The sequence below is a fragment of the Cryptomeria japonica genome, chromosome 11 (assembly GCF_030272615.1).
Source record: "Cryptomeria japonica chromosome 11, Sugi_1.0, whole genome shotgun sequence".
NCBI lineage: Eukaryota > Viridiplantae > Streptophyta > Pinopsida > Cupressales > Cupressaceae > Cryptomeria > Cryptomeria japonica.
Window position 1 is genome coordinate 391,472,330 of NC_081415.1, and position 14,116 is coordinate 391,486,445.

Below are 14,116 nucleotides of genomic sequence, written 5' to 3' on the forward strand. Positions count from 1 at the left end.
AATAGAAAGCTCCAAAATACACAACCCCAAATATCATCAAATTTCTCTCAATTGGCAAACCAATGACACTCTAATGACTCTGATACCATGTGAGAATTTGCCAAGATCTAGAGGCAATGGAAAGCACAAATAAGAGAGAACAAAATAGATGATAGGAATAAACTGTATTCTATCAAGATGAAAATACTGATCAACTGGATCATCAAGCGTTGTTACATACAATAAATATGAGCCTGCTGATATAGGCAAGGCTATATGGATATGTGAGCACACAAACATGACGTGGCTCAATAAGAAACAAGGGTAGGTAGGAAATAGGTGTGGTAGGTAGTGTTGTGACCTTTTTCACACATCGCCCCATTGCAAATGGGGACCCTCTCTTTTCCTGCTTTCTAGGGTTTTGTTAGTGTCCCGTGGCCTTCCGCCTTAGTTTTGCCAAGCCTTGCTCAGTTTTGAACGGTTCAAGTCCTAGAGATTGAAAGTCAGTGTTTGCAAGCCAAGTGATAACAGAGTCTGGATACCGTCAAAGTGCTTAGAAAGGCCAAAGGACGAAGATCGCAATTGATTTGGATGAATTTGAACGACTTTCTATTTTTAGAAAGTTTGCTTTTTTGCTTTTTCCTATTTTTAGGAAGTTTCGTTTTTGGTAGTTTTAGCCCAATCCCCAGTATGGCTATTTTTAGAAAGTTTTCCCTATTTTTTTAGGGATGTTTGCTTTTTGCTTTTTCGGAATGGGGACCTAGGGTTTGCACTGATACCATTGACCTGCTTCGACCGCGATCCAAAATTTTCAAGTTTTGACCCAAAAAGCTAAGTTCCTATATTTTAGGGGGTCATGGCACATTCAAAGGATAACCAGCTCAAAAAAAAAATCATCTAAGTCTGGAATGTCATCCTGATCCTCAAATGTCCTGAAATTTGGCTGTCTGGAATGTCATCCTAATCCTGAAATTTGACTAAGTCTGAAAAATTGAAGAATCCTCCAAAAACTAGATTTTGCATTATAACTCCTGGAGGTTCGAAACCACTCTCAAACATCCTAACAATATATATGAAATATAACTTAAAGTATAAGAAAGAGAAAAGACATATTGAAATACCACCCTTGGTAGTCATGACAAAAGTCCGCCATGTTAAAGAGGCCAAGAAGAGGGAGCATAAAACTCCACCCTCCTTGGTGTACTTCCTAAACTCCGCCCAAGGAAGTAGATACAATGTTGAAGACCTCCAAAAGTCTGCCATGTGGGAGTGCTTCCTAAACTCCGCCTTGAAGAGTAAGCCCAAAAGTCCACCCTATCATGGGGAATGGCCAAAGTCCGCCATGTAGAGGTAGTCAAAAGTCCGCCCTAGGGGAATGTTCAAACTCCGCCATGTGTTGAGGTGCATCAAAAGTCCGCCATGAATGTTGTAGAGGCTATGAAGAGGGAGCTTAAAACTCCGCCCTAGGAAGACCTTCAAAAGTCCGCCCTAGGAGATGCATCAAAAGTCTGCTCAAGGTGCTAATCATGGTGAAGACCTTAAACCCCGCCCTCCTTGATGCCTTCAAAACTCCGCCTTGAAGAGAGTGCTCTAAACTCCGCCATGTCTTGTGGACTCTCCAAAGGGCGCCCATGTTGAAGACCTTCAAAAGTCCGCCCAAGTATGAAATTGAACACTTAAAACTCCGCCCTACTCTTGGAAGTCAAATAAAGTCAACAAGAATTTGAATGATGTCATCAAATCTTCCAAAAAAATCGAACTTGTAATCAATTTAGAAAGTTGGAAATTGAGATCAGCGAGTTAAGAAATCAAAATGGAAACTCAAAGTTAAAATAGGAAAGAAGATATTTGCAGATCAAGATCATTTTCAGACTGAGTTCCAAATTAGAAACTTTTTGGAAGATACTATTTTATGAGCCTAGTTCGAGTTAATAGACTAAAAACAATTTAGAAACTTGCACAAGTAAAAGGATTTTTGAACTAAAGAAGGTGACAACACTTTCCCAAGATTTGAGTTAGATTTAGAAACCATGAGTTGGATGATTTTTGCGTGTTTCTAATTAGGAATTCAATTTCATTACAAATGCATCATTTGTAACTTCATTCTTACACCAAGAAGTTCGAATTTCCTTAGCAAGCTGAGGAAAACATTGAGAAGTATTTTTGCAGATTGAAGTTTATTTGGAGAAAAATCTTGATATTGCTTGCAGTTGGGTGAGCTTCTTGTCAAAGAATCCGCAGATTTTGGAGTATAACCAGCTAATAGGGGAGGCAGATCATTCGGATTTTCTGAGTTTTTCTAAAGATCTTTCTGTCTTCTTGTCTTTTTCTTCTCTCCCCATCGAAGGTGAAGTTGGTTAAGTACAAATTTATTACATTCTCTGAGTTTTCAAAATCCGTTGGAGATGATTTTTGTGGACTTGTTCAAGTTTTTAGTGAGAATAATCATTTTGTTGACTAAATGGAATGAAAGTTTTGAAGTTATAAAAGGTTGGAGAATTTACATGTGAAAATCCCATTCTCATGGCTAAGTATGAAAATGAAATAAAATCTCCAAACACTTAGCCGTTCGCAGCCTCGATTTTCTTTAATCCAAGATAGATTTCTAACTTATTATCCTTTGGTTTTATAGGTTGCCGGAGGAAATAGAAGCGGGATCATCATAGAGATCGCAGCTGGAGTTTCAAGCCAAACGGAAGATTGAGGACAAGTTCACAAGCAAAGTTCATCCGAGCGTGGAAATTTGGCTAAGTATGAGAAATGTTTCTTCCAATTTCCTCAATTATGATGAAGGCATGGAGAAATTCTTCTCCAAATGTCAAGGTATCAAGAGGGAGGGCATGATCACAATGAATATCTGAGTAGCTTGATCTTATCATTTCATATTTGCGAGAAATTACCCACAACTTTTTAACGCTCCTCTCGTGCAACATAAATTGGAGCCACAAAGAAGCAAGCATAGAGTCGTCAACAAGAAATTATTCTAAGAAATTCAACAATTTTCTTCATGGGCCTGCCAATCATTCCTCCTGAACCAAGCAAAGAACCTCATCCAGTACTTCAGCCAGACTTGGATTTCAGCGACGAACAAGAACACGTTATCACAAAATTGTACAGCTTGGCGTGGGAAGTGAAAAGAAACACTCTTGATTGGTATCGCATGTGTTTTATCCTTGACGAGGAGCTAGAAATTGCTGCGCATATTGACGCACAAAATCAGAGGGAACAACAAGAAGTTAATCCACCTCCCGTACCTGCTCCTGCACCGCCTCAGCAAGATTAGGAGTGGCTTACGCTGCGGTGGCGCTTTGTCATCTTTCGACCAATCAGATTGCTCCATGTCAACGTGTCCAGGTCCAATGAACCTGACTTATCCAAAAGCTTCTAGAAGGGCACACTTCACAATGCAACAACCTTCTATTTTCATTGATGGTTCATATTTAGCAAGAAGGACAAGTGTCCCAAATGTAATTTTCTCATTGGTCGAGGGTAGTTAGTTTTGGGAAACCCTAATTTCAATCTGGGCCCTTGATCACTGTTTGATCTCGGTCGTTCATTGATTTTTTGAAAAACTATATAAGGCTACCTCCTCTCATTTGGAGGGTGTGAGTTTTTGATGTATTGTTGCGTAAGGTCATTTCCAAATAATATATTGCATGTGCGCTTTCTCTTAAGGCTTTGTAATCCCTATTGTTTGAATGATTTGCATGGTTTCAATTTCCTTAACACTTAGTTAAAATTAATTTAGATTTGTTTTCATTGTTGTTAATTTGAATGAAGGATTTGATAAGTGTCAATTGATGGTGTATCTCCGCTCATACTTTTGGTGAATGGATGATTTCCATTTCACTGTGCAAAGTTAGTCTGAGCCCATCCTCTGTGCATCCCAACATCTTAATCATAAGCACAATCCATTGAAGATTGCACCAGCTCTGTGTAGTTGTCCCTAGTGTGGCGAAGCAAAGTTTGGTTTCCCGAGAGCACCCAATTGATACTATCTCCAGAGTTCGTAGGATTAGATTAGCTTTCTTGAACCCTATCTCTTTTCTCCTTTTTGAAAGTCTAAATCCTCGAAAATCCACCCCCCCCCCCAAAAAAAAAGAGCCTAAAATTGCTAAATCCATCTAAGTCTAACAGTTCGAGACATTTGTTAACGTAAGTCCCCCTTGAGATTTTCAGCATACACTACCCAAGAAGCTATTTTACTAAAGTCGCTTGTTCGCACATATAGACCTTGGAATCAGTAGTGATTTTTCAGGAGAGGATAGAATACCTTCGAGTATCCTATTCTAATGTTTGGTATATGATAAAACAAACACCAACAGGTAGGAGAAACAATATAATATTCCACATGAGGTGGATCACCCACCGAAGGTGGAATTATCATTCCACAATAAGTAGATATGATAGAGTAGTAACAAGATCAACACCATAAAAGGTGGAAATTCTCCTACACACACTATCCCAATGTGGCACAAACACCCAGGTGTCTCATGCCCAAACTACTATGAAATGCATGTACCTAAGTAAACTTAAGTAAGGTGTAATAATATCCATGATGAATAATTATTTACACCAACACAAATAATGGGGGCCACATTTGATGGGTAGATACTTCAAAGTAAGGATATCATGATAGCCTAAAATATTTCTTGGAGCAATGGTTGTCATCCAAAAAACAATGAAAATGGGTCGCTAAAATGTTGGGTTATGACTTTGAAATCATCTATAAGAAAGATAAGGAGAATGTGTTGGTTGATGCACTATCTAAAAATGATGATAATGAGGCAGCATTATTATGTTCCATTTCAATATTACAAGTAGGTTGGGTTGAAGAAGCAAGATAGAAGTGGTAGCAAGATGTCACTACATGGAATCTCATTCAACGGTTGTGAAATGATCCAAGTAGCTCAAGGGAGATTCCCTGTGATACAAAGAGAGATTGGACTTTTGCATAATTCCACCCTCAAACAAAATATTCTACAAGAGCTCCATATTTCTCTACTTGGGGCTCATTCATGATTTTTGAAGACATATCAATGACTCAGTAGGATTTCTTTTGGGAAGGGCTTAAAGGCGATGTTAAAAAAATTGTAGCTGAATGTTTGGTATGTCATAGAAGTAAAGTAGGCAATTAAGACACATGGTCTTTTACAACCTTTGGTTATTCCTAGCTAGCAATACAAAAAGATCTCTATGCATTTTATCACAGGCCTTTCTAATTTTAAAGGTAGAGCGTTATCATGGTAGTAATAGTTTTGTGCACTATCCCATCCATTTGCAACAAGTATAGTGTCAAAAACATTTATGGCAAAATATGGAAGTTACATGGTACCCCAAAGGTTGTCATAAGTGATCATGATCCCATATTTACCACTATTTTTTGTACAGATTTATTATATTGTTTGGGTACACTACTAGCTCATAGCTTGGAGGGTCATCTGCATTGTTTTAATTTAGATAAGCAGTTTTAATGGGGCGCTTGGCCAGCACTAGTAGAAAGGTGACATAACAGTTCATTCCATAGTGTTTAAAACTAAGTTACTAGTTTGGGTACAAAAGTGGGTTCTAGGACACAAACCCAGTTTGTGGGTTCGGGCAAAATTTTTTTTGCCTTTTGGGTTCATGGGTTGGGTTCGTTTGTATTTATATATATATAATGCAAAAATTTAAAGAAATATACAAAATTACAAATCAAATACATTTAATAGTATGCTACTTCATCATTGATCAATGCCAAATGCCAATTCAATTGGTAGTTCAGAATTTCAATAACATTATATTATGTCATATACTCATATGCCATATAATATATATCAATGTATCATAGATTCATATATGTCCAGGTTCACGATTCAAATGAAAATCATTACAATTACAAAATTGACAATCAAAAATAATAACTATCTTCTATCTTCAATGTTCATCAATCATCAAAAGGATCTAGATCAAGATCATCATCATTTGCTCTAAATTCAAATTCAAAATCATTTGAACCCAAACAAGTGCCACTCCCACTAGCTCCATCAGTTGCAGGTATCTCATCATCATCATTTAAAGTGACTCTAACCAGATCATCAACAATTGCATCCAAGTTGGTGCACTCAGGGTTACATCCCAAAGCTTCATTGCCCCTTGTATTGCTGTCCCTTTAGGGTTTACGAAATTATAAAACTAAATACATTTGATAGTATAATACTTCATTATTGATCAATGCCAAATGCCAATCGATAGTTCAGAATTGAATTGGAAGATGGAACAATGCAAAATGGCAGAAGAAAAACATTTAATAGTATGCTACTTCATCATTGATCAATGTGTGAGGAAAACCCAATGATAGAAGGGGTGCTTTTAGGGACATTTTAGAGTTTTTGGATGCAAAAAAAGGTCAAAAATGTCTGTTTTTGTTATGTTTTGGTGCTCAGTGCCTTTGGATACGCTCGGGTTCGTACCTGGCGAACCCAAATCCCTAGGCACGTACCCAGGGCAAACCCAGACGAACCCCCGGGCGAACCCGAACCCAAGTGAACCGAGTTCGGGAGCATGGACCAAAACAGGCGAACTCTGTAACTTAGGTTTAAAAATGTTTAGGCTATATGGAAGATCACATGAGTCATCAATAACAAGTACATATTTGTTCTAAGGAGAATTTGGCCATGACACAAAATTGAATGAAACAACAAGTTAACCAACATTGTAGTGAAATAAATTCTGTAGTGGGCGATTGGGTTTCTTGAAGTTGCAATACCATATAAGCAAATGTTACTAAAAGAACAAAAGAAGGATAACAAGTTCTTCCCTAAACATTATGATCAATATTCTATTTTGCAAAAAAGATGGGCATTATAGCATACAAGCTTGAGTTGCCTCCAAAAACAAAAAATTTCGAATTTTTCATGTCTTGTGCTTAAAGAAAATTACTGGTCAAAAGATCCCTGCATGAACAATGTTACTTGAGCTAGCTGAAGAGGGACGAGTCATCTTTGATCCTAAGTTAATTCTCTAGATATACACAAAGAAGTTGAGGAGTAGTACAATCACAAAGTACCACATTAAGTGGAAGAATTTGTTTGTCGAAGATGCCACATGAGAAGATGAAGATTTTGTGTTGAAGCGTCCACAATTGATCGACATTGAGGACAATGCTTGTGTGAAGAGGCAGCATGTTGCACCCTTAACTTATAGTGGGCATGTGGATATGTGTAGCTAACTTGCACCTAGCATAAACCTTATTAAATTATATGTTCATTTATTTTGTTATAGAGATATTTAGGTTGGCCTGGATGGCATTTATTGTATAAGTATGATATACATAGGAAGAAGTCGTTAGTTTATTGGCATCATATTGTGAATTTTGTTCTTATTGAAGGCATTTGGAGGTTTGCCCCCTCAAAGTAGCTTATTATTTTCAAGCATTATCAAGTATTTGCAGCATATTTCTCATTATATTCCTCTCTTGTGCAAGTTATTTCCTTACTATATAACCTTCTTCCCCTTTTAATCTTACTCCCCCTTGAGTATCAAGATCCATGGTTTGAGTAAGAAATGATATGTTGGATTATGTAGTCTCTAATGGTATTCCCTTATTTCTTGCCTCCAACATCATGAACTACCTAGACACATTGACCTTCTTAGCTAGGGTTATTTTTTCACATGTTTTTAGCCCTTATCCTCCTATGCACAAAAAATGTATGTAAACTCTTTTGTAGCTGCCCCTATAGTCCTTGTGGCACAAATGACGACCAGCTTTTACTCCCCTTGATATTTTTCATTTTTTTTTTCTATGGTCTCTTGTTAATTTCAAAGGGATTTTTTAGTATTGAATAGGTCCTTTGCATAAATTTTTAGGAGAGCAAAAGAGCATTCAAATGGGTTATTTGAATCCACAGTACCTGCAACACTCTCACACCTAGAAGAAACCTTGTACTTCTATAGCTTTTTTGTTAAATTTCATCCTCTTCACCTTCATAACCTTCATTGCTGCTCTTTTTTTTTTTTGAAAACAAAGCTGCAAGTGCAAACATAAAATAAAAAACGAAAAAAAAAACTCTCAATGTGTTAGAACTTTGAAAGAAACAAAAAAATCAGAAGGATTCATGCAAATGAAAAATGGATAGTAAATTTACTCAAAATGATGCAGTTTTGATGCTCCCTTGTCTTCTTCTCATTGCTCTTCTCTTCTCTTCTCTTTGTTGTTAGTGTTAGTGTTATTGTCTTTGTTTTAGGTTTAGGGCTGTTGGAAAGGGGTGTGTGGGATCCTTGTGGGTGTCCCCAATTACCTTTTATTTTTTTTCCATTTTGGTGTTTTTTTTTTAAATTAGAACTTTTGTAGGCTAGGCCATAGTGCCTGGCTAGCTGACCTGGGGACAGTTGAAGGATGCCTAGAAGACCCCTAACAGTCCTAGGGATGGATAGCCATCACCTGCTGTCTTTTCCTCAAGTATTGGAAACTTTTCCAATTTTTTTGTTGTCGTTTTTGTAGTAAGGTACAGCCCTGGGGACATTTTTGACCCATCCCTGTGTCCTTGGAATGTCCTTGATGCAGGGATGGGTGGAAATTCGTAAGGGATGTGTCCCTATGGAACACAGGTTATGGCAGATGAATGTTTACACCTCAGGTATGGTGTCTACCTGATGGAGCAGATATTTGTTTTAAAACAATGTCTGAGATTGACGCTTAAAATGACAATAGTGAGATAAAAATCTCTTACCTCTAAATCTACCATCTATGTGGGTTGTATGTTACTAGAGAATGACACATGCTTTCAATAAAATTCCTAATTAATTGAAGTTCATTTGGCTGCAATAGAAAATTTTCTGCAACCATTGGATCTAGATCTTGTAGAATTTGAAAATAATAATTTTTAAGAGAAAAACTTAAACTGGGCAACTTTACTTTGAGCTCAAAGGATTAGATCATCATGAAATTGTGAATGAAGAGTAAATGTGTTTGTACACTGTTTAGTTCAGTGACGGTTGTCAAATATATAAGCTTATTTTTATCTCTTCCTTTTAATTTTAAAGAAAACAAATTCCAATCGATTTGAATCTGTCTAAAATATTGGGCATTTCTATGACTTAGGCACATGGAGATTAAGGGTATAAGACATCTTTTGTGGGTTTGTTGCAGGTAGAGGCTGCATATGATACACTGCTTATGAAAAGCTTGATGCAGCGCAGGGCAGGAAAAGTTGTAGATAACAGCATTCGGTTTGCTGATGTAAAGTTATTAGGTAACTCAGGTATTGGTGGAATGCCAGAGTGGCTGAAGAATTTTTTGAAGAATTCACCTGTCAGTGTTGAAGCTCCATCTACTAATGATCTAGGCATACAAACTGGGGTGTATGGAGCTCTAATGGCTTGGACTCTTGTTAATGGAATACAATATTCAGCAGGAGGGCAGTATTCTAGTGGTGGAGCTGATGTACCTGGTCTGATTTTAGCTACTGGGTTTGGAGCTTCACTTTACTTTTTGCGCAAGAAAAATGTTAAGCTAGGTGAGAATTACAACTATGTGCTATTCTTTTTTCAGATATAATATGTAGACATAATTTATGTTTTGAGTCTCGACACAAGGTATTAATTGTTTTAATGCTGTAATGACACATATTAATTATCTATAACAATGTAATAAGTAACTTACACAACGCAAGTTTTAACTGGTAACTTGCTGCCAAATTAATAAATTTGCTTGCAAACATTTGAATATGTACTAATTTCTTCCATCTTATTAATTCCCCATGATCCCTCCAAGTCCCCATGACATTCGGGGCATCACTTGGCCTGTGGGGACATGTCCTTGTTGAACTGAAAACTACATATTTTTCTATATATACATCAATGATCAAATTTGTCATTTTTATCCCATTTTCACTGAACTTTTAACTCAAGCATATTTAAATTTTTTTTTGGACTGCCTTTATCTTGCTTTTTAATGTACATGGCTGCTATTAATTGAAACATGTTAAAGGCAATGTGATTGTAACTAATTGTTCCCAGTTGTTTTTCTTGTACGTAGGAAAGGCAGCTGTAATAACTGTTGGAGGTCTCGTGGTTGGAGCAGTTCTTGGGGGAGTAGTGGAATCGTGGTTACAGGTAGACGTAGTTCCACTATTTGGTATTAGTTCACCTGCTGTGGTTGTGAGTGAGTTTGTGCTCCTCTCGCAGTGGTTGTCTTCATTGTACTTTAGATGAAAGCTCGTTCCTTCCCCATGATGAAGATACAAATATGTACCTTATCATCACATGCCTTGATGTTAGGAGATCAGCAGGCTGAGAAGGTTCGTGCTTATGAGTGCTAGTTAATCTCTTAATATTAAGAGGACCTAATCTATGCTTTGGAATGGCTGAAGCCTGAAATCATTTATTTGTACATAAATCTAATATGGGTTGCATTTTAGAGGCTCACAAAAGGGTCACTTGAAATGTATAGCCTAACTCAGTCAATGTAAAATTCATTTATTTTGCAACAGCAGTTTAGTTTCAAGTGCTAGGTGTAGGTATGACTTTTCATTTGTAGGATGATTTTTGCTGTGTCACATATGCAAACAACGAAGTCGTAGAGTGCATATGTACGAACATTGGAATTTCAAAATTTTAAATGTTTTATAATTTTTTTTTTAAGGCAAAATACATTTCCTAAATAGTTTACACTTGTATCTGTTTATCATTAATGTTTTTGGCATCAGTACTCAGATTTATATGTGAAAGATGTTGAAAAAGTAACACACATTATACTATGCATGTCCTCTCACAGTAAATTTGAATAAACCAGTGTTTCTCCAAGTTTCTGGGATTAGAGGTCAAGTTTCAGTGAATAATTTTTTTCCCAAATTTCAGAGATGGTGGGGGGATGGCTAAAAAAGTGAATACAGTGGGCTGCATTTTCAATGACTGCCCTTCCTCTTATGGGTTTTGAGAGTTTCCAGCAGTTTTTTTTAAAGAAATTACAGTAAAATTATAAATAAATAAATTATGCACCAAATGTAGCAGGCTTTCCAGTCCTGAAAAAAGGGGATGTCCCCTCCATGTCCATAACTTCCGAATATGTCTGGGATGTGGGGATGTCAGCTGGACCCCTGGAGATGCATCATTGTGAAACACTGTAATAAACATGTTTGTTTGGGGCTCCGGCTACTTATTGATCATGAACCTCTTATGGCTCTGTATTGCCATGCATGCCTTTAAAAATAATAATCAAACTAAAATAATCAAACTAACTTAAATTTCGTTAGAGTCACAAGTTCTTTCCTCTTGAAATTCAAATGTACATCCATGAGCACTATGAAAAAAAACCACTTAGACCACATTGGATGGTCTACTAGTACAATTTTTAACTACATTGTTCGTACAAAAGGCATGAAGGGAATTCAGAGTTTTATAAACGTGTAGTAGTTGGCTTGCAAACTTGTTGCTGGTGGTGATGAAGATGAGATTAATAACAAGAGAATAACAATATGATAATAAAATGATAGCACCCAATCCTGCAAAACTGAAGTGCATATGGTACAAGTTTATACTAAGTATTGGCATAATTCAACTAAATGCTACCATTCTAAAAGAAGTACCCATAATCCTTGGCAGTGCCAAAGTTTTCAGAGTACCATTGCAATGTTGCAAGCCTGCCATTCTGTGTTGCGTAAGGAAGAGATAATAGAGGGGATTAATTGAAAATTAGGTCAATGGCATCTTATCTTGCCTAAACAGTCACAATAGGCAACTTGTTCATTTTATTGAATTTATACCTCTGAGACAAGTGTGTACGCTTGATGGAGGGACCATCTCAGTGTTTGAGCAATCGAAACCAATAAAAATATAGTTCTTTTGTTTTTATGTTTTCTTAGGTTAGTCATCAAATAAATTGATCATAAAACCCCTTGGAATAGAATATAGGGCATCCATCAGTACTTATTAACTAAAATCTCATATTATTGTAATTGGGTCATCACCCTCAGACTTGGGAAGAGAATCTTGATTTTCTTTCCACTTGTCTATGATGTCTCAATGTAGGGGGTTACATTGTAAGAGTGTCTGACAACTTTAAGTCGTTTTTAGCCATTGTAAGAGAATCTCTTACACAAAGGCCTCCCACTTTGGAAAGTTTGGATGCTTGTAAACATGAGCTCTCCATTCGAGGAGTTGTAACTCTGAAAGCAAGAAAATTCATATAGGAGGGTATAAGAAGCAAGTCTTATGGAGGAAGTAAACTTCAAATATTGTTTGAAAATGAAGGAGAGATGGCTTCTAGAGAGGATTGGCAAGACCATAAACTGAGTTGTGTTCTTTGGTTACAAGGGAGCTACAACGCAGAAATTGGGGAATATGTGTGTGTGGATGTTTGGAGGTGGTCAATTTGAGGAGTTTTTCTTATGTATGTTGTTTCTGTAGGTCGGATTATCTTGCAAAGGGAAGCTCTCAAAAATTCCTTAGAATTGTATATAGGTGTTGCATATCATTTTTGTAGGCTTTGATAAATTGATAGTCAAAATTGTTGGGGGAAACTTGGTCAAATTTTTCCCAAAAATTAGATAGAGGCATTGCATGTCATTTTGCAAGTTAAGGAAACTTTAAGATTCATGTCTATGGACAAGCCTTGTAAATGTACATGATTGTATAGTTTTTTTTGTCTTTGGACATGCTTCTGTAACTTTAATATGCGTCTTACTCATGCCTTCCATCCATATCATCCATAATCATAAACTGAGTTGTGTTCTTTGGTTACAAGGGAGCTACAATGCAGAAATTGGGGAATATGTGTGTGTGGTTGTTTGGAGGTGGTCAATTTGAGGAGTTTTTCTTATGTATGTTGTTTCTGTAGGTCGGATTATCTTGCCAAGGGAAGCTCTCAAAAATTCCTTAGAATTGGATATAGGTGTTGCATATCATTTTTGTAGGCTTTGATAAATTGATAGTCAAAATTGTTGGGGGAAACTTGGTCAAAATTTTCCCAAAAATTAGATAGAGGCATTGCATGTCATTTTGCAAGTTAAGGAAACTTTAAGATTCATGTCTATGGACAAGCCTTGTAAATGTACATGATTGTATAGTTTTTTTTCTGTCTTTGGACATGCTTCTGTTACTTTAATATGCCTCTTACTCATGCCTTCCATCCATATCATCCATAATATACTCCTGAAGTAGTTTTTTTTTATATTATAAGTATTGAAGATAAATTGATTGCTATTTGAGTAGAAACAGATGGAATGGACAAATAGATAAATTGATTTGAGTTAGTGTTTTTACAGTTGTATTTGTGAGCTTCGAGGTGCAGGGAGGTGTAGTTGCTGCACAAGAAATTCTTCTTGTTGCACAAGGATTTCTGGTTGTCGTGTGAGTGTTCCAAATGGCTACACAAAAAACTGTTGTTCAAGTAAATGTTTTGTCTGACGTGGTACTCCTTGGGCTTCCTAATCAGCCCCTTTGGTATGCAAGCAGTCTCCTTGTTACACTTGATAATATTGAGGCACGTAAACAGTTTACTTCACTGTGCAAGACAAACATACCCCACAAATGAAGTCGTGAGTTGTCCAATTGATCTGTAATGAGTGAATCTGATGCCAAGATTCACAATGATTCAATACAACAAACACTGTGTATTGGGAGAAAAAAGATTCCTAGATATGTTTTGCTTGTTTTATAACAAGCTAGATTTTGTAGATCTGGTTGGATAATGGAATTGCTTGGGGACAAAGTTCAGAGGACAAGTTTGTTACTAGGAATAATTAGGTGGCAATCTGATATAGAATTTGTTGTAACTAAGATTGCTATCTGCTACTATCTATGTAAGCAGAGAGTTACAAGCAAATATTAGACAGATTTAGTGGCAATTGTTGTAACTAATACATAGAGTTACAAGCAAATATTAGACACATTTAGTGGCACTCTTAATGTTTCTTGTGCAATTGGCTCAACAATCAATCATTTGGAAGACATTTATTATATGGATTCAGATACTAGTTTAAAGGAGTGCGGGCGAACTGTTTATCAGTTTGATCATGGAGGACCTGCTGAAGGGGATTGGTGACAACTAGACCTGCTCAAGGGGACTGGTAACAACTATTAGGTTTGCTTTATTGTTTTTTATGTGGTGTTTTCATTTGTGATTGGATAATAATTTTCTAAATAAAGGATTATTTTA

At 36.7% G+C, this 14,116-nt stretch overlaps 1 protein-coding gene across 1 annotated transcript in view; it reads left to right on the plus strand.

Moving 5' to 3' along the window:
* LOC131071605 (protein CHAPERONE-LIKE PROTEIN OF POR1, chloroplastic) overlaps positions 1-10,624 on the plus strand; it is a 62,923-nt gene extending 52,299 nt beyond the window's left edge. The window contains exons 3-4 of the mRNA XM_058007514.2: positions 9,110-9,476; positions 9,998-10,624. Coding sequence (XP_057863497.2) covers positions 9,110-9,476; positions 9,998-10,173 — 543 coding nt within the window. The 3' untranslated portion in view covers positions 10,174-10,624. The remainder of the gene's footprint in view (positions 1-9,109; positions 9,477-9,997) is intronic.
* Positions 10,625-14,116: the final 3,492 nt, after the last annotated feature.